The sequence below is a fragment of the Peromyscus eremicus genome, unplaced genomic scaffold (assembly GCF_949786415.1).
Source record: "Peromyscus eremicus unplaced genomic scaffold, PerEre_H2_v1 PerEre#2#chr22_unloc_1, whole genome shotgun sequence".
NCBI classification, from domain to species: Eukaryota; Metazoa; Chordata; class Mammalia; order Rodentia; family Cricetidae; genus Peromyscus; species Peromyscus eremicus.
The window spans coordinates 3,928,298-3,953,323 of record NW_026734286.1 but is presented as its reverse complement, the minus strand read 5'-3'; the positions used below and the strand labels follow the sequence as shown (position 1 = coordinate 3,953,323).

Here is a 25,026-nt window from a genome sequence, read left to right as displayed (position 1 = left end):
TCCAAGAAAGTGTTTGGTTACTATCAAAACATTCACACCACTGTGGCATTAATCTACACATCTTGCCCAGAAAGTCAGTACTGTAGCATTTAGGGTCCAGTGCTGGGTAATGCCATTGGTGACTTTCGACACCCCCCACCCCCAGCTGTTCGCCTAACACTTTCTGACACTGTGGAAACTAACCAGAAGAGAAGTTTCCGGGTCGGTTCCACCTTGATTTCTCCATGTCTTACAATGAAAGTATGTTGTATAATTAGCAATGCCTTACAATGAAAGTATGTTGTATAATTAGCAATGAGGTCTTACCCTCTCCTTCTGTGGGAAACTAAGATCAATATGAATAGAGCTTGTATTGTGTAGGGGGCTTGTAGAGAATCCCTGACCAACAATCAGACATATACATTATCCTGTGGGCAATGAAGGCAAATGCAGGTGTCTGAGGAGCAGAGGGGTCCAGTTCATGGGCAGGTCTGAGGCTCTGCTCTGTATTGTAAGGCCTACTCTTAATTGTATTACATGTCCATCATCATTTTGTTTTTATCCATTGTAATTGTTGATGCTTACTTACCAGGCCAAGGTCACCTGATACGTCCATGATGAATGTAACCAGGCCAGTTGGAGGGTCCACAGTAAAACTTAATCTGTAGCAATTTTATTGAGAACAATGGGACTTTTTATACCTTTATCAGAAACAGAATATAACGGCAATTGTCGTGATCAATACAGCCGTTTGCATGCATGCATCGTGTGCAGCTTGCTAGTGGCTACACTCCTGAAGAAGAATGATAGCCACCCCTCAGTAACCATCAAGTGTCAGCTGCTCCAAGGTGAGGAGTGGGACCTCGTGCGCCAGGATACAATGATGTTTGCAAGCTATACTGGGTACACAAGATTAATGTCTAAAGCCTATTGTCCTGCCAAGCTTCCATGTTCCCTTGACTTCTAAGGGAACACACGGAGAAACACAATGCAGCCTGAATGCTTCACTGCCCAAGGGAGTGCATCAGTCTCTCAGGGACTGGAAGGAACATTGTGCCCCAGGAGCTATGGACTCGAACCCCAAAAACATATGACCCATGCTTCTCATGGCAGTTAAGCCAGGCCAACTCCATGGTTCCCTGTAATTCATCCTTAGTGATTCTCCTGCCTCAGCATGATAATAGCAGCGGGCCATTACATTAGGTCTCTCATGTCATCTCTAAAGGAATATTTGTAGAATTGAGGGACAGTTTCTCAGGAGACAGGAGTCTTGGAGCCCTTGAGGACAATGCTAAATTGTGCTCATCACTTGTGATCTCCAAGGTCACTAAGGCAGCTTAGGTTTAAAAGGAGATCACACCAGCAGTCTCAGCCACTTCCTTCTCCCTAGTGATGTAGTCCACTGAAGTTCCCACCCATGCAGGGGGATCTTACACATTTCCCTTCCCTGTCATTTCTGGCTTTTATTAGTCCCTTCTCATCATAAGATTATTAAAACAGAAATTTAGACATAGTAGCACACGCCTGTACTCTTGGCACTGGGGTAAGGATGCAGGAAGATCAAGTCAAGGTCAATTTCAGCTATATAATGAGTTACAGCTATATAATGAATACTTGAAAGTGAGTCTCAAAAAATGAATAAATAAAAATAGTTTCTCATTTTCCTGTCTTGATAAATAGCTTTAAAACAGGAGTGCAACATATGCTTATTTTTGTTAGTTTTCTCTACTCATTTAGATAGATTTCTATGTTTGTGAGTATATACACACTCATGTGTGTATTGGGGAATGCACCTGTGTGCACAGAGGCCAGAAGAGTGTGTCTTGTGTCCTTCTTTATGACTCTCTGCCAAGCCCTTTGAGGCAGAGTCTCTCTGAACCTAGGGCTCCCATTTTCTTGGCTTAGTTAGAAGCCATTGAGCCCCAGAATCCTCTTGTGTCTGCTCCCGTCAGAGCTGGGATTACAGGCATGTGTGCGATGCTTAGCTTTTTATGTGGGTGCTGGGATCCAAATTCTGTTCCTCGTGATTGTGTAACAAGTACTCTTAACTGCTGATCCATCTAACAGTCCCTATGCTCTCAACTAAATATTGTCTCTGGATTACTTTGTCAGTTTTGGTTTGGAGTCCAGGGCCTGTCACATGCAGCACGTGCCCTCTCATTAAGTTTCACGCACCGCTGACTCCATATTATGACTCTCTTTTCATGTTACTTCCTCACCGAAGGAACTGGAAAAGATTTCAGGTTTGAGAGTTGTAAAACAACTGGAAATGTAACTCAAATGACTTAGTTTTGTTGACTGGAGCACTGAGTCTCAGTTGAAATTCCAAATTGGCACAATCCAGTCCTGACTCCACTAAATATGTTGGAGTGACTATTACCTTTGATTTTATAATTTTCAGATCACACTAACCCACAACAGTACTCGAGGGGAGTATAGATGCCACCCAAAGAACTTTGTGCAAAATAGAGGAGACAGGTGAAATTTGGGTTAGACTCACTTGGACACATTGTGTGTCTCGTGTGTGTGTGTGTGTGTGTGTGTGTGTGTGTGTGTGTGTGTGTATGTGTGTGTGTGTGTGTGTGTGTGTGTGTGTGTGTGTGTATTATTCCTCAGTGGAGATACCAAGAGAGGCTGGAAGAGGGTGTCAGCGCCTTTGGATTTGGAGCTCCAGGTGGTAGTAAGATGCCTGATATGGTATTGGGAAGCAACTCACGTCCCTTGAAAGAGCAGCAGGCACTCTTGGCTGCTGAGCCAGACATCCGGCTCTGGTTATGATTGTTTTACTGCTCTTTGTGGGGGGGAGGGTTGTGGACGTGTGTGGAGAGCAGAGGTCAACTTTCAGATGTCGGTCCTGGCCTAGAAACTTTCATTTTCATCTCACAGTGCAAAAGTCATTTACTCGAGGAAATGTTAGTCTGTTAATGGACTCAAGGTGCCCTCTCAACTGGGAAACCATAGAAAATAAAATAAAACAACCAAGTTACATATTTCCAATATCCAATGGTATGGAATAAATACCCAGTCATATGGGAGTAATACAGAAAAATAATTCACACAAGTTGAGTCTAACACCAGCAAGGGAAACAAATAAATAAACAAACAAAACCAAACCAAAAAAATCCTGCCACTCCATGTCCAGCATCTGGGGCTCCTGATGGGATCAGCTCTGCTCCGGCAGCTTGTGGGCAGCCCTGCCCCTGCAGCTCTGCTGCAGACAGCCAACGGTCTCTTTCATGAACCAGCTCCACCCTGTGCTTAAAGCTCTTTGCACCTGCGCCCTTCTAGCGTCTCCACACGGCTCTCACGCCTTGCCTTCACGCTCCGAAGGCCAGGACCGCAGGATGACGCTGCCAAGTTCTGTTGCCAGGTTGAGAGGTAGCCTGGCTCCCCTGGGCCGTAGCTCCAATGGCCTCTGCGTGCCTTTAAAGTTGATCCTGGGGAAACAGCTCTCTAGGTAACCACTTTGCAGGAGTCACCGTGGGGACAGGGAGGGGACGGGGGAGGGGACGGGGGGGGGGGAGGGAACATTGGAGAACTGGGAGGTCAGTGAGATTCTCAAATAATCAATAAAAATATTATGTTTATAAAAAAAAACAGAGCAGAGGTTCAGCTGTCCATGGCATTAAAAAAAAAAAAAAGACAGTCGTTGTTAAAATGGCGGTTCTCCAGTCCAGTTCCCAAGAAGATTCTACTTCCCTCTGAATCCTTACGAACTCGGCCTTCACTGTTGCTGTTTCTCTCAGGATTGTAGTGCTCTGAACACTGATCAGAATGTCTCATCCAGATCTGCTGACAGGAATTTAGGATTTTATATCACAGAGGACCAAACTCTTCCATATTCCTTCAGCAAATCAGCCAACTTCCTCCTCACCACACGGCCAGGTTATCACACCAGTGACCTCACCTCCCTTATACAAACTTTCTGAGTTGAAGCGACACTAGCCCACTCAAACATGTGGCTCTGGCAGGCCATTCCCTCTGCCTTGCTAAAAACCATTAGATTACATTCCTAAAGCTAGCCACCAAGGTCCACTTCTTCCTGAAGCTGACTACCAAAGTCCAGCAATCAGAAGCCCCCTTAGGCTGACCTAATTAAACATGCCCAAGGAAAATTAAACACCTCACCCTATCATAGGGTTCCCCCTGTACCTTTATAAACTGTCATCTGCCCGTGTGCCACGTCTGTCTCCTCTCTGTCCAGAGGAGGTCTGCTGTCCCTCCGGGACAAATACCCCCTCCCCGTTCCTTTGTCCCCTTCCCCGTCTTCCTTGTCCCCTATCTCCTCTACCCACATGCTAGCCCGTCCTAACACAGACCTCCCCTTCTTCTCCTCTTAAAAATCTCACCTGCAAGGTCATTTGCTGCCGTTTTTCTGCCTGAGTCAGAAAGCAGACACTTTAACTTTTCTTCCCCGCTTAATGAAGGATCTCCCTGTGAAAACAGGTGTTTGGCTGTGGTTTGTGCCTAACCCAGGGCCCAGGAGGGAGCCCCTGCTGTGTGCGGGTCCCCTTCATGCATTAGTTACCTGTCCCTTCTCAGTGATGAAATAACGGAAAAAGTAAGCTAAGAAAGGACAGGATTCCTCTGGCTCACAGGTGAAGGGTCCAGTCCATCCTGGTGGGAAAGTCGTGGTGACAAGAGCATGCAGTGGCTGGTCACATGATATCTTAAGTCAGGAAGCAAAGAGATTGTGTGTGGTATTCGGCTCATTTCCTTATTTTTATTTAGCCAGGAGAGATAGTCCTGGTGATGAAGTTGTCCACATTCAGGGTGGGTCTTTGCTCTTGGTTCAGCCTTTCAGAATGACTCTCATGGGCACCCCCAGAAGTCTGCTTCCATGGTGATTCTAGATACATCCAAGATGACAGTGATGACTGAGCATTATGACCATTATATCCGTGTCTATGTATATTTATCTGAAGATTAAATTATGCTATATGTCACGCATTTAGCTTATCATATGTAGCCTAGGTTGACTTTGGTTCATATTCCTCTTGCATCAACCTCCCAAATGGCCTGATTATAAGTGTAATTCCTGCCTATTTATAGATTAGCAGGTTTATTTTTAGAAACTGGCATCTGTGAATTATGATTATGGGTTTGGCAAGACCAAAGTCTGTTTGGCCCCAGACACCTGGTAGACTTCAGATGGACGCAGAAGCTCCATTGTCAGAGCAGACTTCCTCCTGTCTGTGAAAGTCCGTGTTTGCTCTAAGGTCCTGTATCAGGTCAAGGATTCACAATGGTTTCCTCTGCTCTCAACCCCAGCAGCAGTCTGAGGGCCTGTGCTCCTGAAAGAGAAGAAGTTGGCTGGGACACAGTGGTAGAGAAAGCAGTCAAGAGTTTAATCAGAGCAAGGAAGGAAGCAAGAATATACTCCTTGAAAAAGAGCCATCCAGATCTAGAGAGACTGCTCAGTGGTTAGAGCACTGATTATTGTTCCAGAAGAGCTAGGTTCAATTCCCAGCACCCACATGGTGGCTCAAGACTTTCTGTAACTCCAATCCTAGGAGATCTGACACTCCTTTCTCTGGAAATCTTCTGGAATCAGGCATGCATGTGGTACATAGACATATATGTAGACAAAACACATAAGTCAAGAAAATAAAACAAAATAAAATAAAAGTTGAAAAGGCTGGGTCAAGCTGAATAGTCGTGGTCTCAGCCTTGACAAGTGTGGGCCTTATTCTGCTGTATTCCCTGTGCGGTCCTTAGTGTCCTTCCTCGTGTCTCCTCCAGTGTGGACTTGAAAAGGTGAGTGTTTCCCTCAGATGTCTGTTTCACCTAGAATTCAGGGCTATGATTAGCTGTGTAACTGCAAGAATTCGCATGTGCTTTTAAGCACTTTTAAGTGAAGATGAAAAGTTTACTAGGGGGAAGGGGAAGAACACTGTGAAAAATCCCCTGGGGAGGAAGTCACGGAGTTGCTTTATTCTGATGTCTCTATCGTGGGCCATTAACCTCCATTGCCCCTCTTTGTTTGGGGGGTCCTGAGCTGACACATCTGGATTTGTCCACTGTCCCTTATCATTCTGTATCAATGCCAATCAACTACCCTTTTCAGGACTTCGAGCTTGCTTTTGTCTGTCAACCTTTGAGCTGGTCCACCCATTCTTTATGTCTTGGCTTTGGGAGCCTATTGGTCCTCCTATTTGCCTAACAAATGGGGAGCATGACCATGTGTGGGTTCAGTGACTGCTAAGTCCAAGATACGACAATCTAGGACAGTTGCTGGACACCATATGCCACTGTTAAGAGCAATGCCCCATTTGACGCTGGGAAGGCAATGCACTCCGGGCTTGCTCTTCCTGGCCTGCACCGCCTCAGCTCGTAGCCTCTCTCAGTCTCACTCCTCTCCTCCACACTTCCACTCTGAACTGTGATTCTTCAGCCTCCGGGTGTGTTTTCCCAGGTAGGACTTTTATCTCCTCAGTCTGGTCATGGCTGGATTCTCTTTAGTTTCTAATTCTTCTTTCCACCCAGGGGCTGGGCTGCTATAAGATTGGACTTAACTCCGCCAGACTTTGCATCTGGTGAGCGGAGGCATTTCAGAGCCAGCCTTGCACTTCTGCAGTGAGAAATTCTGCATGCTGCATCCCCACCAGCTAGATGTGCAGGAAACCTGGGGAGACGCTCTGTGACTGTCCTGTCCTGAACTGGGTCTCCTGGCAGCTGTACTCCGCCTTCATCATCTAATCTGCAGACCGCTGGCCTTGGAAGGGCAAGGGTAGCTGTAAATTTGATGGCCCAGAGTCACCTTTGGCCTTGACTCAGAAGAGCTGCACTCTCAAGATCCCCTGCCCGTGTGTGTCTGTCCTCTTGAGTTCTCATCTGCGCTCCAGGCTGGCCCTGCCCAGATAGTTTTGGCTTGCTGCCCGGGCAGGAAGGAAGTGGCTGAGCCTGGGAGGGATTGATTGGTTCAGCCTAGCTGCAGCCCAACCTCCTACACATCTCCCGGCAGTTAAGAAGTCTGGGATAAAAGCATTTCACAGGACGGGGAGAGAAAGTCTTGGGGTACAGGCTGCCCCTGAAATAAGGTACGGGCCTGGGGTGTGAGGCAAGAGAGGGCCCTGACGCGGATCAGGAAGAGCTTAACAGTGTTGGGGTGGCTTCATGGAGCCTACTGGTATAAGTGACCCTAGGTTCTGGGGCCGGTTGCTTGTGCCTGAGGCAGAGCTACTTCAGCCTAACCAGCTCTTGTCTGTGTATCCCTTCCCTCCTGTCTCTTCTCTCTCTCTCTCTCTCACATATTCTCTCTCCCCGGGTGGCTGTGGCTCTCCCTCCCCTCCCTCGCTTGCTGCCCTTGCCCTTGCTCAGGAATTCAGGAGTTTCCCAGTCTCTCTCCTGAGCCACAGAATCTGCCCCTGTTTTTATCTGCTCTACAGGATGTTGCAGCTGAGTGCGTCTGGGCTGGTCCCGGCTTTCGTGTTGGCTTCCCCGTGGCATCTTCTGCTGCTTGGAGCGGCTTCCTGGCTTTTGGCCAGAATTCTTGCCTGGACCTACTCATTCTGTGAGAACTGCTCCCGCCTCAGATGCTTCCCTCAGCCCCCTAAAAAGAACTGGTTTTTGGGTCACCTGGGCATGGTGAGTATGGCAGCATATAGGACTGGGGTATCGGGGTGGGTGTGTTCCCTAGGAGTCAGGAAAGGTCCTCAAAGAACTAGGGGTCAGGAGAGGTCTGAGGCCGCGTGAAGGTAGAGAGGAAAAGCAAGCCCCTCACTCCCCCTCACACCAGCACATGTATTTGCCTTTCTGTCACATCTGTGCTTACAGGCCCTTTTCTTCTCCTTACCCGGCACCAACTCTACTCTGGGTCACATTCTCACCAGGACTGAGGCTTCCTCTCATTCTTGGATGCTTGTCCTATTCGGTGGCTCCCATGGTGGGCAGCACAGAGCAGTGACATCCCTGGTGTATTCGGTTTTCACTGTTGGATTATGAGGCCATCCCTGCAGTATGTCCGTGGTCTTGCCCTGCCTGGCCCATCTCTCGTGATTTCAGATCAGGAGCTACGCTCTCTGGCTTGCTACCGTAGGAGTCAGCTGTGATCTCTTACCTTCAGCAGCAGGAGCTCTTGGGGAGTAGAAAAGAGACTATGGTTTCTCTTCCCTCCAACCCCTTGGCCCCTCCCCTTTCTCATCTTGTCGCCTGTCCTGAAGATGCATTAGTGGGCTCCATTATCCAATCTAGGTAAAAGTGGAACACTTCTTAACATTGGTAGTGATTATCTGAATTACCTAGTATTTGTGCATGCTAGGCAACTAGTTTATTCCAGAGCCACACCACAGCATGACCACTTTATCTCTGATCTCAGTCATAATAGCCACACTTCCTGGGGGTGGGGAGTTCCTACTCAGCACCCTCCCCAATCCCTGGGTCCCCTTGCTCCATGCTGCTCTTGCTCCCTATTGCAGAACCACAGTTGGGTTTCAATGCCACTCTTGATATAGATATCTCCTCCAATGCTGTTCATTCAAGTACTGCTCTCTCTCAACAGAGCCCTCTTTGCACCAACATTCTCATTTACCATCTCTCATCCAGTGTCCCCTCAGAATCTCCATCCCTTGTACATTTTAACTTATCAGCTTCCCGACAATCCCTCTTTCATCTCCACCTTAGTTCAGATTCCCATCAGAAGTCATAGTTCTTGACAATTCAATTTTCCTTTAGACATTTGAAAAACTGTTGCTTTTGATGACTACAGACTCCTATGTTCCCTATGTACTATCCATAGTGATGCTCTCCAGTCAGAAAACATGTCAGCTCCCATCCGTATACCTCCAATATGCCTCTTTCTACACTAGACCTCCAGTCTGCTTGCTCTGTTATCTTCTTATGGACCAAGAATTATCTTCATTGGTTGTCATTCCTGGTCTGCCTCTCTTCTCTGTCCCACTTGTGATTTCCAGGTCCCTGAATCCTGGCTCGGTCTCATTCACTTCCTCACAGCTTTCTGGTCTGTTGGCTTCTCCATCTTTCCCAGAAGCTCCAGTTTGGTCCAGGATTACATCTTCTCTGTTCTCCCCTGAGCTCCCTGAGACCCTCCCTCTGTGTCCACTGCTGGGTCCTCCTTCCCCTGACCTTTCCCCATGGCTCCCCTGCCACCCTCTCCCGTCTTCCCACCTCTGTCTTCTTTAAAGTTGTCTTCTTACCTCAGGGTCCAGCTCCTGAGTTGGCCATCAGTTTCCTCCTTAGATGACTTCCAAGTTCACATCTCTCCTAATCTGGGAACCAAGATTTGGAAACCTCAACGATTCTTTGCTGCCAATCTAGGGAGATGCGTGCCTAAAGCTGGTGTTAGTGGGCTCTGCTGGAGTTAGGGACAAGTGAGAGAGGTGGGTGGCATAGAATGATCTATGAGTGTACTCCTAAATGGAGTGGGGGATTCAAGGAATGAGAGAGGGGAGAGGAGGGACAGATGATTTATCCGTAGGGAAAATCCCATAAGAAAAAGAGAGATACACATACATGGAGAGGGGGAAAAGGAGTGGTCGGGCGAAGGAAATGAAGGAGGAGACAAAAGAAGCAGAGTTATGGTAAATAAACACACACACACACACACACACACACACACACACACACACACACACACACATTTAGACCTACCTACCTCTCTAATCATTTTCTTTTGCTACCAGTTACCTATCACATCACTCAATGTCATATACCTATCTTATTTATTTTATATCTGTGTATATATCTTCTATATAGCTATCAGCAGTCTGTCTGTCTGTCTGTCTGTCTGTCTGTCTGTCTCTATCTATCTATCTATCTATCTATCTATCTATCTATCTATCTACCTATCTACCTACCTACTTATCACCTTCAACCCCTCTATCAATTAGTTCATACCTCTATCACTGACTATTCAAAATATGTGTGCATGAATGTATCTTTCTATCCATTGATCCATCAATAATCTATATCTAGGTCACAAAACAAAAAGGTGAGCGTGATGCATCAGAAAGAGGGATGCAGATAGATGCGTGGGTCCAGGAAGGGACACTCATAGTTGAACTCAGGTTGACTCATTCAGAGACACAGATGAATGACCCAAGTAGGGGGGTGAGAGGGGTGTGGCATGGTGGGCAGAGGGTGGGAGCATCTGAGACACCCTGCCTGGACTGCCTCAGCATTCTCCCTCCACAGATCCAGAGCAGCGAGGAAGGCATGCAGCTGCTGACTGAAATGGGCAAGACCTTCCAAGATGTCCATCTCTGTTGGCTGGGACCTGTCATCCCTGTGCTGAGGCTTGTTGATCCTGCATTTGTTGCCCCCCTGCTCCATGCCCCAGGTATCCCTTCTAGGATCCCAACACTTGGCCTCTCCTCTGTCTCTTGTTCATGCCCTTCCTATCCCTGGATTGACTAGGCTGAGCAACAGATGGGGCTGTTCCTGACAGTGGCCATGGATCTGCAGCTAACCTGCTGAGTGAACTTGGATAAGGTCCCGAGTCTCCCTTGTGGCTGAGATCTGCTTGAGTTGTGAGAGAGGGAAGTTCAGCTCAGTGTGATCTAAGCCAGGAAAGAGAATGTATTGGCTTGGGATGTACTCAGTGGTGGAACACTTGTCTACCATGAACAAAGCCACAGGCTGCATCCTAGAACTGGGAAAAAGGTTCTCTTTGATGAACCTTTCTGTGTGTATATGTGTATGCATGTGCCTGTGGGTGCACGTGTGTGGGTTCATGTGCATGTGTGTGTGTGCATGCATGTGGAGGATAGTAGGCAATCTGAGCTGCTCTCCTTGGGACCTCTACATACCTTTATTGAGACAGGCTCTCTCATTCACTTGGAGCTCTCCCATTAAGTTAGACTGCCTGAGCAGTAAGCCCTAGGGATCCTCCTGTCTCTAAAAATTATTTATTTTTAAGGCATTTGTTTAATTATTTTGAGGCACTGTATAGCCGTAGCTGGTCTGAATTTACTTTGTAGACCAAGATGGCCTTGAACTCACAGAGATTTACCTGCTTCTATCTCCTGAATGCTGGTATTAAAGGTGTGCGTGACCATGACAGGCCTTTATTTTTTTTTATTTTATATGTGTGAGTGTTTGCCTGCATGGATGTGTGTGTACCACATGTATGCGGTGCCTCGGGGGCCATAAGAGGGTGTCAGATCCCTTGGACGTAGAGTCAGGTGATTGTGAGCTGCCATGTGGGTGTTGAGAACTAAATCCAAGTCTTCTGCAAGAGCAGCCAGTGCTCACAACCACTGAGGCGTCTCTCCAGCCCCGGGGCTTGAATCTTTAACTTGTGCTTTATTTAGAAAGTTTGTGATCTGAGAAGACAGTGAGTGAGTCCACAGCCTTAAAAATGACTTTGCATCTCCTCTGCATGCAGCAGAAGCAGCCAGACCTCCCAGAGTTCAGTCCCACCCCTCTGAGATCCAGGGCTACTTTCATTGTCATATTCTGTTTCTCCCTTATTATCAAGTCTCTGTGCTCCTGGGTTCACACATTCCTAAAGATACTGAGTTTGATGAGGCTCTGTGGTGTGTGTCTCACATTCTTCTCGGTATTCTCCATAATCACCTCAGAACTGCAAACTATTAGCAATGTGTTTGTCTTGCACTATTTACAATGTGTACGTGCAGATTCCTTTCACGATATGGAGTGCAAATGGTTCTGTATTATACAGAACAATGTAGTGCTTTTTTTTTTTACTTCCCTTGTGTCCCCAATGACATTCAACAGCATTCTTCCAAGATGGGTACCTCCTATGTGAACAGTTGAGGTTGGGGGAGGCATGTAACATTGCGTGAACTCCTCACCACCTCACACGTTCAATGAGTCTTGGCTGCCCCAGCCACCTTCGATAGAAGGGACCCCAAGCTGGAGATGATTTGGGACAGAGATGGTATGCAGAGTACTGCAGGGACTGTCCACTAGAGTCCAGATGGGTCAGCTCTGTCTGCTTGGCTCTGGGGCTGCTTGATGGCTGGAGAGGGCAGAGGCAACTCTTCCCAGTGGGCACATGGCTCTGAGAATAGAGGCGCCCTGAACTCTGAACAGTTAATGCTTAGTGTGGCATAGAGGAGAGAACTAGAGGGATCTGGGACCTATCCAGGTCACATTTGGGACTCGAAAGGGACCATATTTCAGTGCCAATCTGGGATTATCTGAAGGGCACTATTAGGTGATGCCAGACTGTTACACACTCATGTTGTGTCATGTCAGGGAATGTCATGTGTGTTGTGTTTATGGCAGGTCATGATAACATGTGCCCCTGTCATATATACCAGGATGTGTCAGGACGTGTCAGAGAGCTGCAATTGACAGTGTGTCCTAGGTCTTTGCAGAGGTCTGTAGAGTGCTGTGCTGAGAGACACAGTGGGCCATGTAGCAGCCATGTGAAGGCATGCTGGGGCATGTTTGTTCCCCGCCAGGCTGAGTTTTGCTCTCTCTCTCTCTTGCTGCAGACTGGTCTGGTCTTGTCTCACCTCCTTCTTCTTCCCAGCTGTCTTTGTCCTGGTTCCTTCCCTACCTCCCTGTGTTTGGAGGGAAAGTGGGCATCCCTGGGGCTGGGAGTCCCCACCCCTCCCAAAGTCCACCTTTCACCCTCTCCATGGCCCCTGATTGTCCTCTTTCACGGCAGCTTTGGTGGCCCCCAAGGACATGACTTTCTTAGGCTTCCTGAAGCCCTGGCTGGGTGAGTAACTCAAGGTGAGGGTTGGGGGACGTCTTGGGGGGCAGAAGAAGGTTCCATCTTTGCTCACTGCGTGGCTTCCCTCCCAGGGGATGGGATCTTCCTGAGTTCTGGTGACAAGTGGAGCCGCCATCGCCGTCTGCTGACGCCCGCCTTCCACTTTGACATCCTGAAGCCCTATGTGAAGATTTTTAACAAGAGTGTGAACATCATGCACGTGAGTTCCTCAAACTCAGGGTCCCATGTAGAACATTGCAGAACAGGGAGTGGCTTTGGATAGATGTGGTCTGATCATGTGTTTCTGCTGTGTGGTCTTGGGGACATCAGTTTTCCTCACCAAGCCTCAGTTTCTCCATCTTTAAAAATAAGAGTAACAATCTGTACTGAAAAGGTGATCAGAATGACACCATGAGGTCGCGCTCTTAGCACATAGATGAGGCTCCTAGCAGACCAGTATCTATTCTCCTTCACAGAGGCCCTGGAGAGTTAATCTGGTTAATGTTGACTATGGATGTAGCTCTTTCTGTGTAGGATACTAGTTTAGACTGCATTGCCCCTAAGATGGCCATGGTGATGCACTCCTTAATCCTAGTCCAGGGAGACTGAGGAAGAAAGATTGTGAATCACAGGCCAGTCCAAGCTACATTAACAAGACCTTGTCTCAAAAAGTAAGGTCCTGCCGGGCGGTGGTGGCACACGCCTCTAATCCCAGCACTCGGGAGGCAGAAGCAGGCAGATCTCTGTGAGTTCCAGGCAAGCCTGGTCTACAAAGTGAGTTCCAGGAAAGGTGGAAAGCTACACAGAGAAACCCTGTCTCGAAAAACCAAACCAAACCAAACCAAACAAACCAAACAAACCAAAAACAGAAACAAAACAAAGCAAAACAAACAAACAAACAAACAAAAAAACTAAGGTCCTTCTGGGAGAAGTTGGTTGGGTAGTGGGGTGATTATGGTCAAAACTCACTTAAAAATGAAACTAAAAGTATTGGGTAGAGCTGAGTTCATTCTGGGTTTTCAAGCATGGAAAATACTGGTTCCAAAAGGGAAAAAGCAGAAACTTTACATGAGCTCTTTGCAAAGGCAGAGAACGGAGGACTTAAAGAAACTGGGGGCGTTCTATAGCCAACTACAATTATGTTAGTGAGGCTGATAACCACAGCTAACACTTACTAGCACCTTCTGGATATAAAACATTATGCCAGTTCTACCATTTATGTTGAGTGATGTAATTTTCATATTGCTATGAGGCAGAGGTAAGTATGACTGTTATATTATGGATGATGAAACCAAAGGTCAGAGAGGTCAGTATTCTCCAGGTTTACAAAAAATAAGAGGGCATGAATGGTAGAGCAAGCACTGGAGTGTATTTTACTGGGTAATCCAACCTGTCAACCTAATTGTGGCTGAAGGCTTGACAAACAAGACCTAGGAGAAGGCAGCAAGCAGACCAGGCACATGGAAGGTAGCGTTGGACTCGGGTGACCTCTTCACCTGTGGCAGTACCATCTTCTGCTCCCGCCAGAGTCAGCTTTTCTGTGAGGTCAGGTGCCTAGTCTAGAGTTTAGGGTTGGGAAGGGGCTCAAGGGTCAAAGGCTCGGCCCCATGTCTGTCCCTTTCTCTGGTCAGGACAAGTGGAAGCGCCTATCCTTGGAGGGCAGTGCACGTCTGGAAATGTTTGAGCACATCAGCCTCATGACCTTGGACAGTCTGCAGAAATGCCTCTTTGGCTTTGACAGCAACTGTCAAGAGTGAGTCCCTGTCCCAGCCTTGGAACATGGGCCTTGTACCAAGGAAGTAGGTTGGGGATGGAGGACTGCCTCCAGGGAGTAGAGGAGACTCTGCAGGAGTTCGGTCAAAAGTGGCAGCGAAGGGCAGGGAAAGAAGAGAAGGAGTGGTCCTTCCAAGGAGGCAGACTACTTTGCATAAAGGCAAGGAGCTGTAGACAGGCAGCAGGTGAAAGAGGCAGTCCAGAAGAAGGAATCTTCGACAGGACACTGAAGGGTATGTTACCGTTTTGTGGTAAAATATCTCCAATGAAACAAGCTAAGAGGGAAATATAGTTTATCCCCTGGTTTCCTTCCACCATGGTAGGGAATGACAGGTTCCCACCATGATGGCGCAGAAGTACAGTGAGACCCTGTCTGTGTCAGTGAGCTTCTTCCTCCTTCCCTTCTCATCCATGTGACGCCATCCAGTGGGAAGAAGCAGTCCATATTCAGTGCAAGTTTTACATGCTCATTTAGTCAATCTGGAGACAAAACACCATCTCTGACATACACAGAAATATCATTATTAATCTTTGGTGCAATATAGATTCTTGAAGTTAACCATTACAGAGCATTAGACAGCCCACACATCTTTTCTTCTTCTCTTCTATCCCCTCTCCTTTTTCTTGACCTCATCTCAGTCTGTAGTTAGTCTGGGAAGGAACTCACTATGCAGATGAAATTTGACTTGAGCTTCTGATCCTCCTGCATCCACCTCCTGTGTGTTGGAATCATAACCAGGAGCCAGCACGTCCAGCTGGTGGCCAGATCTTAAAGATGTTGCCTAGCCAGAAGGGTGTGAACTCCATCCTGAGTTTCCCAGGTCATAAGAGAAGGTTATGTACAGCGGGAAGTCCTAGTCACAGTGAGCTTAGGCAACCTAATCAATAGAGGAGCTTCATAGAGATATTCATAGAGATACAGGGTGCAAGGAACTAGGAGAGGAGGGTCTGAGCCTGGGCAGAGTCACAAGAAGCCAAAGGAGAAGAGCAGGAGCAGATGCTGGGTGAACTAGAGGAGGAAATGATGTCCACTTATGCCCTGGATTCCTGGGTCAGGAGCTACTTGTAGAGAGCAGGAAACAGAATTTGTGCTTTGTGGATGCCCTTTTCAGGATGGACCCTGGTCCTTGGACTCTCTAACTGGAGCTTCTCTGGGGTTTTGTGTGTACTAAGTTGCTTCCTCTCTCTGTCCTGACCTGCAGGTCTCCCAGTGAATACATTGCTGCCATCTTGGAGCTCAGCGCCCTGGTGATAAAAAGGTCCCAGAATCTCCTCATGTTTGTGGACTTCTTTTACTACCTCAGTGCTGATGGGCGGCGCTTCCGCAAGGCCTGTGATTGGGTGCACAACTTCACAGATGCTGTCATCAGGGAGAGACGCCGCACCCTCAGTAGCCAGGGTGTTGATGAATTTGTGAAGACCAAGACTAAGTCCAAGACTTTGGATTTTATCGATGTGCTCTTGATGGCCAAGGTGGGCTTATGTCAGATCTGGGTTACAGGAACGTCAATGTTCAGTATATAGATTGTATATATAGATTGAAGAGGCTGGACTTGACCAGGAGGGTACTGGAGAGTTACAAATGGTGCTTATGAGAACTAAGCACAGGACAGAGATACATGTTAGAGGGTACTCTTTTGAAGGCTGCATTAAAAGACTAAACAGTGGGCAGGACACCAAGGAAGAAATGGAGGCAGGCTCTGGAGAGGACAGAGGAGGTGTCTTGTGTACACTGTGGGTATCAGGACCTGTCTCATACCACCTCAGACATGGAATGAGTTGAGGGTCCTGTTTTGTCTTCAGGACGAACATGGAAAGGAGCTGTGTGATGAGGACATCCGGGCAGAGGCTGACACCTTCATGTTTGGAGGTGAGGGTCCCTGTGTGAGACTCCAGAGGTAGAGGTCTATCAATCCCGTGTAGGTATTGGGAGGAACCTAGAATCCTTCTGTTCTTTCCATCTATCCATCCCTTCCCCATCCTCTGGGGACCTCACTCTCTGGGTACTTTACTCCATTGTGCTGAAACAGTCCAGAGACCCAAGCTTGCCTTTCTGTCTATCCTTCAGGCCATGACACCACGGCCAGTGGGCTCTCCTGGACCCTGTACAACCTGGCGAGGCACCCGGAATACCAGGAGCGCTGCCGGCAGGAGGTGCAGGAGCTGCTGAGGGACCGAGAGTCTGAGGAGATTGAATGGTGAGCGCAGGTCCATGTGGTCTCTGTTGCTGTCATGCTGTTGGTCGTCATGCATGGTGCTACTTCTGAGATTTTGATATAGGGTCTGTCTATGCATCCAAGACTGACTTACAGTATCCTAACACCTTGTATTTAGGGATTACATTTCCAGTTTGAACTTGTCTTCATTTAGTTAATTGCATCACACACAGCGTGGAAGGATTCATTATAGCCCTTTTCAAACCCAATTTGTTTTTCTTGAGTCCCTTCCTCTTGTCTCGTGAATTTCCTTTGGCTGTTATACCATTCTTCTGTTTGTAGTTCATGGACACCTCTTTTTCAATCCTTGAGAAATCCCATGCTGTATCTTGGTCTGCTTTTCAGTAACATTTTGTTCATTGAAAATACTAAGAAAAAAAAAAAGGGTTTGCTATATTCTTTTTTTTTTAAGATTTATTTATTTATTATGTACATAGTGTTCTGCCTGCATGCAAGACAGAAGAGGGCACCAGATCCCATTATAGATGGTTGTGGTTGCTAGGAACTGAACTCAGGACCTCTTGAAGAGCAACCAGTGCTCTTAACCTCTGAGCCATCTCTCCAGCCCGATTTTTCTATATTCTTACCATAAAGAAATGACAAATCTTTGGGACAATGGACTTGCTCATTAACTTACAGTTTAGATAGGATTACACTGTGTAACCCTGGCTGGCCTGGAACTCACTGTGTGGATCAGGCTGGTCTCAAACTCACAGAGATTTGCCTGCCTCTTGTCTCCCAAGTGCCGGGTTTAAAAGGTGTGTGCCATCATGATGGGCAAGCATTTGATTGGTTGGTTGGTTGATTGATTGAGACTGCTGTTTATCGAGGTAAGACAGCCCCCAGCTTACCCTGTAGCTGAGGCTGACTTTGACCTCTGGTCTTCCCGCCTCCTCTTCTCCAGTTCTGGGATCCTTTGCCTGGCTGCACTGAATTCTTTTAGTTTGCTTATTGCTAGTTTTCTTAACTGGTAGGTCTTCCTCCAAACCACCTACCCACTTCCCAGCAGCGTGTGGACTATCTTCTTGTGCCTACCTCAGCTCTGTAGTCCACAGGTTTCCTTAGTAACCTTAGTTTTTAAAAACTTACTACAGTTTGGTTTTTGTTTTTTGGTTTTCTAGACAGGGTTTCTCTGTGTAGTTTTGGTGCCTGTCCTGGAACTCACTCTGTAGACCAGGCTGGCCTCAAACTCACAGAGATCTACCAGGCTCTGCCTCCTGAGTGCTGGGATTAAAGGTGTGCACCACCATCGCCTGGCAAAAGCTTACTACAGTTTTATAATAGGTTTCAGTGACTGGTAGGTTGGTTCTATCTTTTATTTTTAAATTGACTTGTTTCTGCATGAACTTTAGCTCTTCTAACTGGAATAAAGTTGTTGAGTGAGGATGTAGTTAGTGGTGGACACTTACCTATCATGCAAGGCTCTGTGAAATCTAGTCCTCAGAAAGAATTTTCAGGTTCTCAAATACAGGTTCTCATTCTCTCCTCTCTCTCTCTCTCTCTCTCTCTCTCTCTCTCTCTCTCTCTCTCTCTTCTCATGCAATCAACTCTAACTTCATCAGGTCACAAACAGAAAAGATGTCGATGTAGAAAGCAGATTGGTTAGGAGGTCAAAGGGCATTCAGCAAGGGAGGGAGGGGGACAAGAGAGTACTGGAGGGTGAGTATGATCAATATACATTACATACTTGCCTGAAAATATAAAAATGCATTTTAAGAAGACAAAAAATTAAAATTAAAAGACAAAAAAGACTAAAGATTTATTGGATAATACTGAAAATTAATATAGAAAGGACTATCTGGGTTGCGGGTTTTGGCATATGACTTTAATCCCACCATTTGGGAGGCAAAGGCAGGCAGATCTCTGAGTTCAAGACTAGTCTGGTCTATAGAGCATATTCCAAGACAGTTAGGGCTACACCTAGAAACCCTGTCTCGAAAAACTAAGAGAGAGAGAGAGAGAGAGAGAGAGAGAGAGAGAGAGAGAGAGAGAAGAACCGACACCTGTATAGGGATGGGCCATTTCTCCCATCACCACTCTCCTAGAATTATTCAGTTAAATAACCTTATAGACCTTCAAGGATCTTTATTTCTGCTTCTGTTATTTCATTATATAATTTCTTTCTGATGCAAGGTCTCCTGTAGCTCAGATTGTCCATTTATTTATTCCTGATCCTCCACCCTCCATTTTCTTGAGTATCACACCCAGGTCATGGTATAAAAATTTTAAAGCTTTTACATTGCAAATTTATTAAATGGTTTAAGGATCGATTTGGAAGGGTGTACCTTAATTAGAAATATTTCAGGGTTTTTTTTCCTGGTGTTTTGTGATGAGGGGGGGCACTAGTCTTTGATCCAGAGCTGTAGATCAAAGATCTTAGTTGACCCCTGTGACCTCAAAACTTGGGAAGTGGAATGGGAGGTATCAGGAGTTCAAGGTTGTCTTAGTAGCTAGAGGCAAACAAAGGGACTGGCAAACTTCTTTGCTGCATCTGGAATACAGTTTGTTACAGAGCTAAGGTTGAGAGGGAAGTGGTTAGAATCCAACGCATGCCAGTGAGGCTGAGCAGGGCTGTTTTCGCTCCTGGATAATTGTGTGGTGGTTTCCTAGGGACGACCTGGCTCAGCTGCCCTTCCTGACCATGTGCATCAAGGAGAGTCTGCGGCTGCATCCTCCGGCCCCAGACCTTCTTCGCCGCTGCACCCAGGACATTGTGCTACCGGATGGCAAGGTCATCCCCAAAGGTGCCTCAGAGTCATGGGCGAGGGGAGGTGCAGAGGGGAGGCCCCTGAGTATGGTGGTGGTCCCCAGGGGCAGCCCAGATACGATACTGACTGGATGTTTGTGCCCAACAGGGAGCATCTGTATCATCAGCGTCTTTGGTATTCATCACAATCCTTCAGTCTGGTCGGACCCTGAGGTGGGGGCTCCTCCTGGCATTTCTGGTTCCTGGGGAGGGGTTCGGCCTTAACTTGGAAGCTGCTCTCCATGTTTGCCTTTTCTGGGGCTGGCTGGTTGTGTTCAGAGACACAACCTAGAAGCCTAATTTTAATTTTGTCTTTCCCCCAGGTCTACGACCCCTTCCGCTTTGACCCAGAAAACCCTCAGAAGAGGTCACCTCTGGCTTTTATTCCCTTCTCAGCGGGGCCAAGGTGAGGCCAGAGAGTTTATGGTAATGGGCTGTCAGTGGGAATAGGGGAGTAGGGATGGTTGGGTTCTTTCCAACCTTGGCTCGGGGTATGTGCCAAAGTCTGCAGAGTTGGGAGGTGAGGGGCTGACTAATTGCGGCGGGGACCGGGTCAGATTATGTCCCTATGGTGCCTGGCTGGGTTCCATCTCCTGACCCCTCACTCCCGCAGGAACTGCATAGGACAGACTTTTGCCATGAACGAGATGAAGGTGGCGCTGGCGCTCACCCTGCTGCGCTTCCGCGTCCTGCCGGACCACAAGGAGCCGCGTCGGAAGCCGGAGGTGATCCTGCGTGCAGAGGGCGGGCTGTGGCTGCGGGTGGAGCCGCTGAGCGGGGGTGCACAGTGACCCCCCAACATCTTGCCTGGGACCACCCCCACCCACCCGCCTACCGAAGGAACTCTGTGGATCCCAGAATAAGCCGAGCCCCATTGTTCGCCAGCAGGGGGCGCAGGAGGCCAACAGAACCAGCTGTGATCTGGGAGGGGTGAGGTGGGGCTGCTGTTTTTGAGCCAAAGAACCTTACTGTTTGCTTGCCATGCAAGGCTTCCATGCTGATGACAATTCTTTTCCTGCTCAAGCTTGGACTTCATCCTGTAAGAGCTTCTGAGCTTTCTGAGGGAGAGTAAGAGAGGGAGCAGAGTTTCAGGCCCGCTTGAGACTCCTAGGCATTGAAGCAAAGCCTTAATCACATTGTTTCCATTTTCTTCTACTTCATCCTGCTCCTCGTCTGTTTCATCATATTTGAAGGGATCCTCCAGTTTTTGTCTTCTTAGTGACGCACTTACAGGAGTGGGCTGCTACACTACACCTAGAGGGATATTTGTAAAGTTTGAGTAAAACGATTTTTCAGAAAAGGGAAATCCTGGCTCCCTTGAGAAGCATGTTAAATGGCATTCGAGGCTTGTGATGCCTAAGATCACTAAGGCAGCTTAAAATATATGAAATCACTCTTCTGGATTCTTCGTTTTACTTTTGTCCTGGGCGGTGTTCATTGAGAATCCCACTGACTTTACAAGAATCTTATAAGTTTCCTTTCTCATAGCACTTTCGGGCTTTGATTCCTCTTCCCCCTCATCATGAGTCCATTAAAACTGTCAGTTGGGCATGGGGATGTGTACCTGAAATCCCAGTACTTAGGAGCGGGAGACAGAGGATCATGAGTTGGAGAGTATCTTGGAATACATAGAAAGTTTGAGACCAGCCTGGGCGACATAATAAAACTATGTCTCCAAAAATAAAAATTAAACCCATTAAAATTTTGAGTTTCACATTTTCCTGACTTGAGAAATAGATTCAGGGGTTTGCAGCTCAGCAGGAGGCAGGTGAGGGGAGACCAGGCTGGGGCCAGTGAGGCCAGGAGCCTGATGTGGGATGTGGATCCAGCACAGGTATAGGGGAGCGTGCAATGACTGGACCAGGGCCAAGCCCTGAAAGAGTGCAGACAGGCTGCTGGATTGCTGGTCCAGAAGGTTGTTGCACATTCAGATGGCAGTCAACCTGACCATTCCTGGCCTCATGCTGGCCTCTGCAAGGACAACCTGCCTATCAGCTCCGTCCCTCCCAACCAGGCAGACAGGGAGTGCCTCACCACCCGCTGCCTGTTGGCCTCAGTGCCCGACCCTCAGGTCTCCATCCTCAACCTGTGAAGCAAGGCTGTCGGGCCTATTACCCGCAAGGTAATTCCAGACAGAATACTCAGCATTGTGAGACTTACATGGACACCTCATCCTCTCTGAGTTCCTCACCACACACCTTGGTGCTGGTAAGAGGCTGGGTGCAAGAGTGGGGGGGGTTCGGGGAAAGGGAGGGCTGTCCATCGGCTCTGACTGCTTTGATGGCAAGTTAGACCGAGAGCTGTCCAGCAGTATTGCTGAGACACATGGCAGCACTGTGACATCCAACCAGACAGCCTTCCAGTCTAGATCCTGGTCTACCTCTACCTTGGCTGTGCCGAGGAACCTACCAACCTAGATGGCAATGTCATCAAATATGTCCCCAACGTTGTACCCAACCTACCCAATGCTTTGGAGCACAGTGGCAAATTTACTTGCATCAGATTCATCAGATTTGCTGGGGTCAGAACCTTTCCCTGTTCTTCCTGGAGCCCCACCGACCTCACTGATGAAGTAGCTCTATGAAGTGTGGTGTCTTGATGTCTGTCAGGTACCAGCTGCTCAGTGACTGTCACTGTAGCCTATCTGGCACAAAAGATGAACCTGTCTCTCTTGCTAGCAAGAGGAAAAAGTCCAACATCGCATCCACCTTCAGCTTCATGGGGCAGCTGCTGGACTTTGAGCAGACACTGGAACTCAGCAGCCACGCCACAGCCAAGCACCCAGTGAACAGCTCTACTTCTCCACACTCACCAGCCACAACCTGTTTCTGATCAACACCTTTGAGTTCACATGAAGCCTGATGTACCAAAGGGTTCAGCACCAGGGTCTCCGAGGCCTCCCTCCACAGGGTGTGTGCGGAGGCATGGGGGTGGTCCCTGGCCTGCTACCTGCCCCCAAGAACCCACAGATGTCACCCGTGTCCAGAGACCCAGGCTAAGCATTGTGGCTGGTCTCGGAGTGGCTTTGGATACATGTGCAAATACGTGGGAATGAGCACTGGCCCCAGCTGTCAGACACGTGGCCTATGGGCCAGAGAGGCTTGTCTGAGTTTACTTCTTACTTTTGGCAGGTGAATATAAGCTCTCTGGAGCACTGAGAGTGTTCAAGCTCTTCCTGATTTTTCTTATTTAACAAAAAGTTATTTTTAGGGTTACAGGCAACAGTGGATTGCATACGCCACTATTAACCCCCTTTCTTAACCTAAGAGGTGGTGGGGGAGGTTCCTAGTTTCATTTCTTCTTATTTCAAAAATCAGCCATGGGTATGTTTTCTTCTTTTTAATGGGGAAAAAAATATGCTGTTGACCAAATGTATTTTGAACACTTCTCAATTTCCCAGTGAGCCATTCTTCAGGGGTGATGGTTGCTGCTCTTCAGGCTTCAGGATGCCTGGTCACACTGTCTGCTACATGTGGCCCAACCCAGCTCAGTGCCACATTTGCAAGTTGGGCTTGGTGGGCACTGGTGGTGTTTGCTTTGTCTGTTCACCCCTTATCCCCTGAGAGTCAGCACACCTCTCTGAGTCCTGCTAGGGGTGGTGGTGCAGGAGACTGTCAAGCAGTAGCATTAGCCACTGAGATCAGTCCCTAGGAGGGCTGGGCCTTGGGCCCTTTTATAAGTTTGCCCAGTCCTTCTGTCATCATTTCTGTCTGTAACTGGGAGGGGAGGCCCCACAGTGCCTGAGTGAAGCTTGTAGCAGGAATCTTAGAAGGTCTTATTAATAAAAACAAACCTGGAGCCAGGTATTGGATTAAAGCTGGCAGATCAGAGAAGCAGAACTAGTCACAGCCACCTCACCTCGCCAATTCCTCAGCTGATCTTGTTTCCTCAGACTGGAAGCCTCTGTGTCCTCATATCCGAATTGATCTCAGCTGAACTGCTTCTCAAAAGCCTAAAAGCTTAACCAGCTCTAGTTCCTGGTCCTCACACCTTAAATACCTTTCTGCTTTCTGCCATCACTTCCTGGGATTAAAGGTGTGAGTCACCATGCCTGGCTCTTTCCAGTGTGGCCTTGAACTCACAGAGATCCGGATGATCTCTGCCTCCAGAAGGCTAGGATTAAAGGCGTGTGTGCCACCATTTTCTGGCCTCTGTATCTAGTGGCTGTTCTGTTCTCTGACCCCAGATAAGTTTATTAGGGTGCACAATATTTTGGGGAACATAATATCACCACAGAATCTTGTGTGGTGGGGTACAGCTTTGCATTCCCAGCACTTTCCCTCACCCTCACTGGCTTTGGTTTAGGTGCTACTCCTGCCCCCTTGTCCTGATTTCCACACACCCTGGTCTATGCTGCCCACACCTTTTATCTGCAGGCAACTGACACTCCTTGTACCGCAGGGCTGTGGCAGGTGGGGCAAGGAGAGGCCAGTGGAGGGAGTGTGAGATCTTGCCTGCCACTCTAGCACCCACAGCACAAAGCCCGGGGTTCCATAACGCTCCTCCATTTTATTCCTTCTCCGGTCTCAGTTCTCACCAGGCACCACCAGGCCTGGGATGGGAAAGGGGATGCTTGGGTCCCTAATGGAGCTGTCATTGGCAGTGGGCAGTGAAAGGGGCCATGGAAATTGTGTTCTGGTAGAAGCTCCACCAGACACCCTGACACCCATATACCCAGAGAGTCTGGGATGTTCAGGTGGAAGCTCCACCTCAGCTCCCCTCCCTCATCTTTCTCTCCCCAAACCTGCCCTGTCTCAAGCCCGCCAAACACAGCGCCTCCCCCAGAGATGCTCAAGACCACTCCCACAGGGTATTTAGACTGCACCCCAGAAAACAGACAAGTGGTTCTTCAGTCTCTTTCCCCCGCCTTCTCTCTGGGGGCTGAAAAATCACCCTGGACCGTTTTACCCATTAAACTGGGGCTTTTTCTTAATTCGGTTTGATTTGGTCTGATTTGGATTGCTGCATTGGCGGAGAGGCCTATTGGAGTGCAGAAACTTTTCAAATAGTGCTCACATCTTACCTCACAGGGATGGTTTGGTGTCTAGGGATTGTTTAGAATAGCAGTATAAAACCTTGATATAGTTGAGACAAAACAAAACAAACAAACAAACATATGAAAACCCCAAACAAACAAACAAAAAACCATGCTGTACATTCTCTCTCTCTCTCTCTCTCTCTCTCTCTCTCTCTCTCTCTCTCTCTCTCTCTCATTAAAAACAAACAAACAAACAAAAACCGGAAAGACATACTGAGTATAAATAAGTGTACACCAGAGTGTATGCCAGTTTTGCCTTATGATTTTATGAAGGAAAATTAGCAATTCTATACACACACACACACACACACACACACACACACACACACACACACGTAGGCATCTGGAGCCAGCAATAGGAATTTGTTTATATTGTAAATAAACATTCTTGTTTAAAAAAACAAATGGATTCAGAGGAAGAGTGTAATCCACATTTTAAAAAGATTTGCTTATGGCCGGGAAGTAGTGGTGTACACCTTTAATCCCAGCACTCGGGAGGAAGAGGCAGGCAGATCTCTGTGAGTTTGAGGTCAGCCTGGTCTACAGAGTGAGTTCCAGGAAAGGCTCCAAAGCTACACAGACACAGACACATACAGACACACAGACACAGACACAGACACAGACACAC

At 47.8% G+C, this 25,026-nt stretch overlaps 1 protein-coding gene and 1 pseudogene across 1 annotated transcript; both read left to right on the top strand.

The window, feature by feature from the left end:
• Nucleotides 1–6,911: 6,911 nt before the first annotated feature.
• LOC131900568 (cytochrome P450 4F5) lies at nucleotides 6,912–21,043 on the top strand. The gene is made up of 13 exons (XM_059251842.1): nucleotides 6,912–7,019; nucleotides 7,368–7,566; nucleotides 10,132–10,276; nucleotides 12,578–12,631; nucleotides 12,718–12,845; nucleotides 14,257–14,378; nucleotides 15,601–15,871; nucleotides 16,202–16,268; nucleotides 16,467–16,596; nucleotides 19,225–19,358; nucleotides 19,470–19,534; nucleotides 19,684–19,766; nucleotides 19,974–21,043. The coding sequence occupies exons 2-13, from the start codon at nucleotides 7,369–7,371 to the stop codon at nucleotides 20,149–20,151; spliced, it is 1,575 nt and encodes a 524-aa protein (XP_059107825.1). The 5' UTR covers nucleotides 6,912–7,019; nucleotide 7,368; the 3' UTR covers nucleotides 20,152–21,043.
• A 134-nt stretch (nucleotides 21,044–21,177) lies between these two features.
• Nucleotides 21,178–22,215, top strand: LOC131900426 (dual specificity protein phosphatase 7-like; annotated as a pseudogene).
• Nucleotides 22,216–25,026: the final 2,811 nt, after the last annotated feature.

What these genes read in the sequence shown, in the direction of transcription:
- LOC131900568 (XM_059251842.1), top strand. Translation starts at nt 7,369, where the DNA reads ATGTTGCAGCTGAGTGCGTCTGGGCTGGTCCCGGCTTTCGTGTTGGCT. An exon ending in CTTCCTGAAGCCCTGGCTGG is followed by an intron (nt 12,632 to 12,717) that starts GTGAGTAACTCA and finishes CTTCCCTCCCAG; the next exon opens with GGGATGGGATCTTCCTGAGT. An exon ending in TGGCAAGGTCATCCCCAAAG is followed by an intron (nt 19,359 to 19,469) that starts GTGCCTCAGAGT and finishes TGTGCCCAACAG; the next exon opens with GGAGCATCTGTATCATCAGC.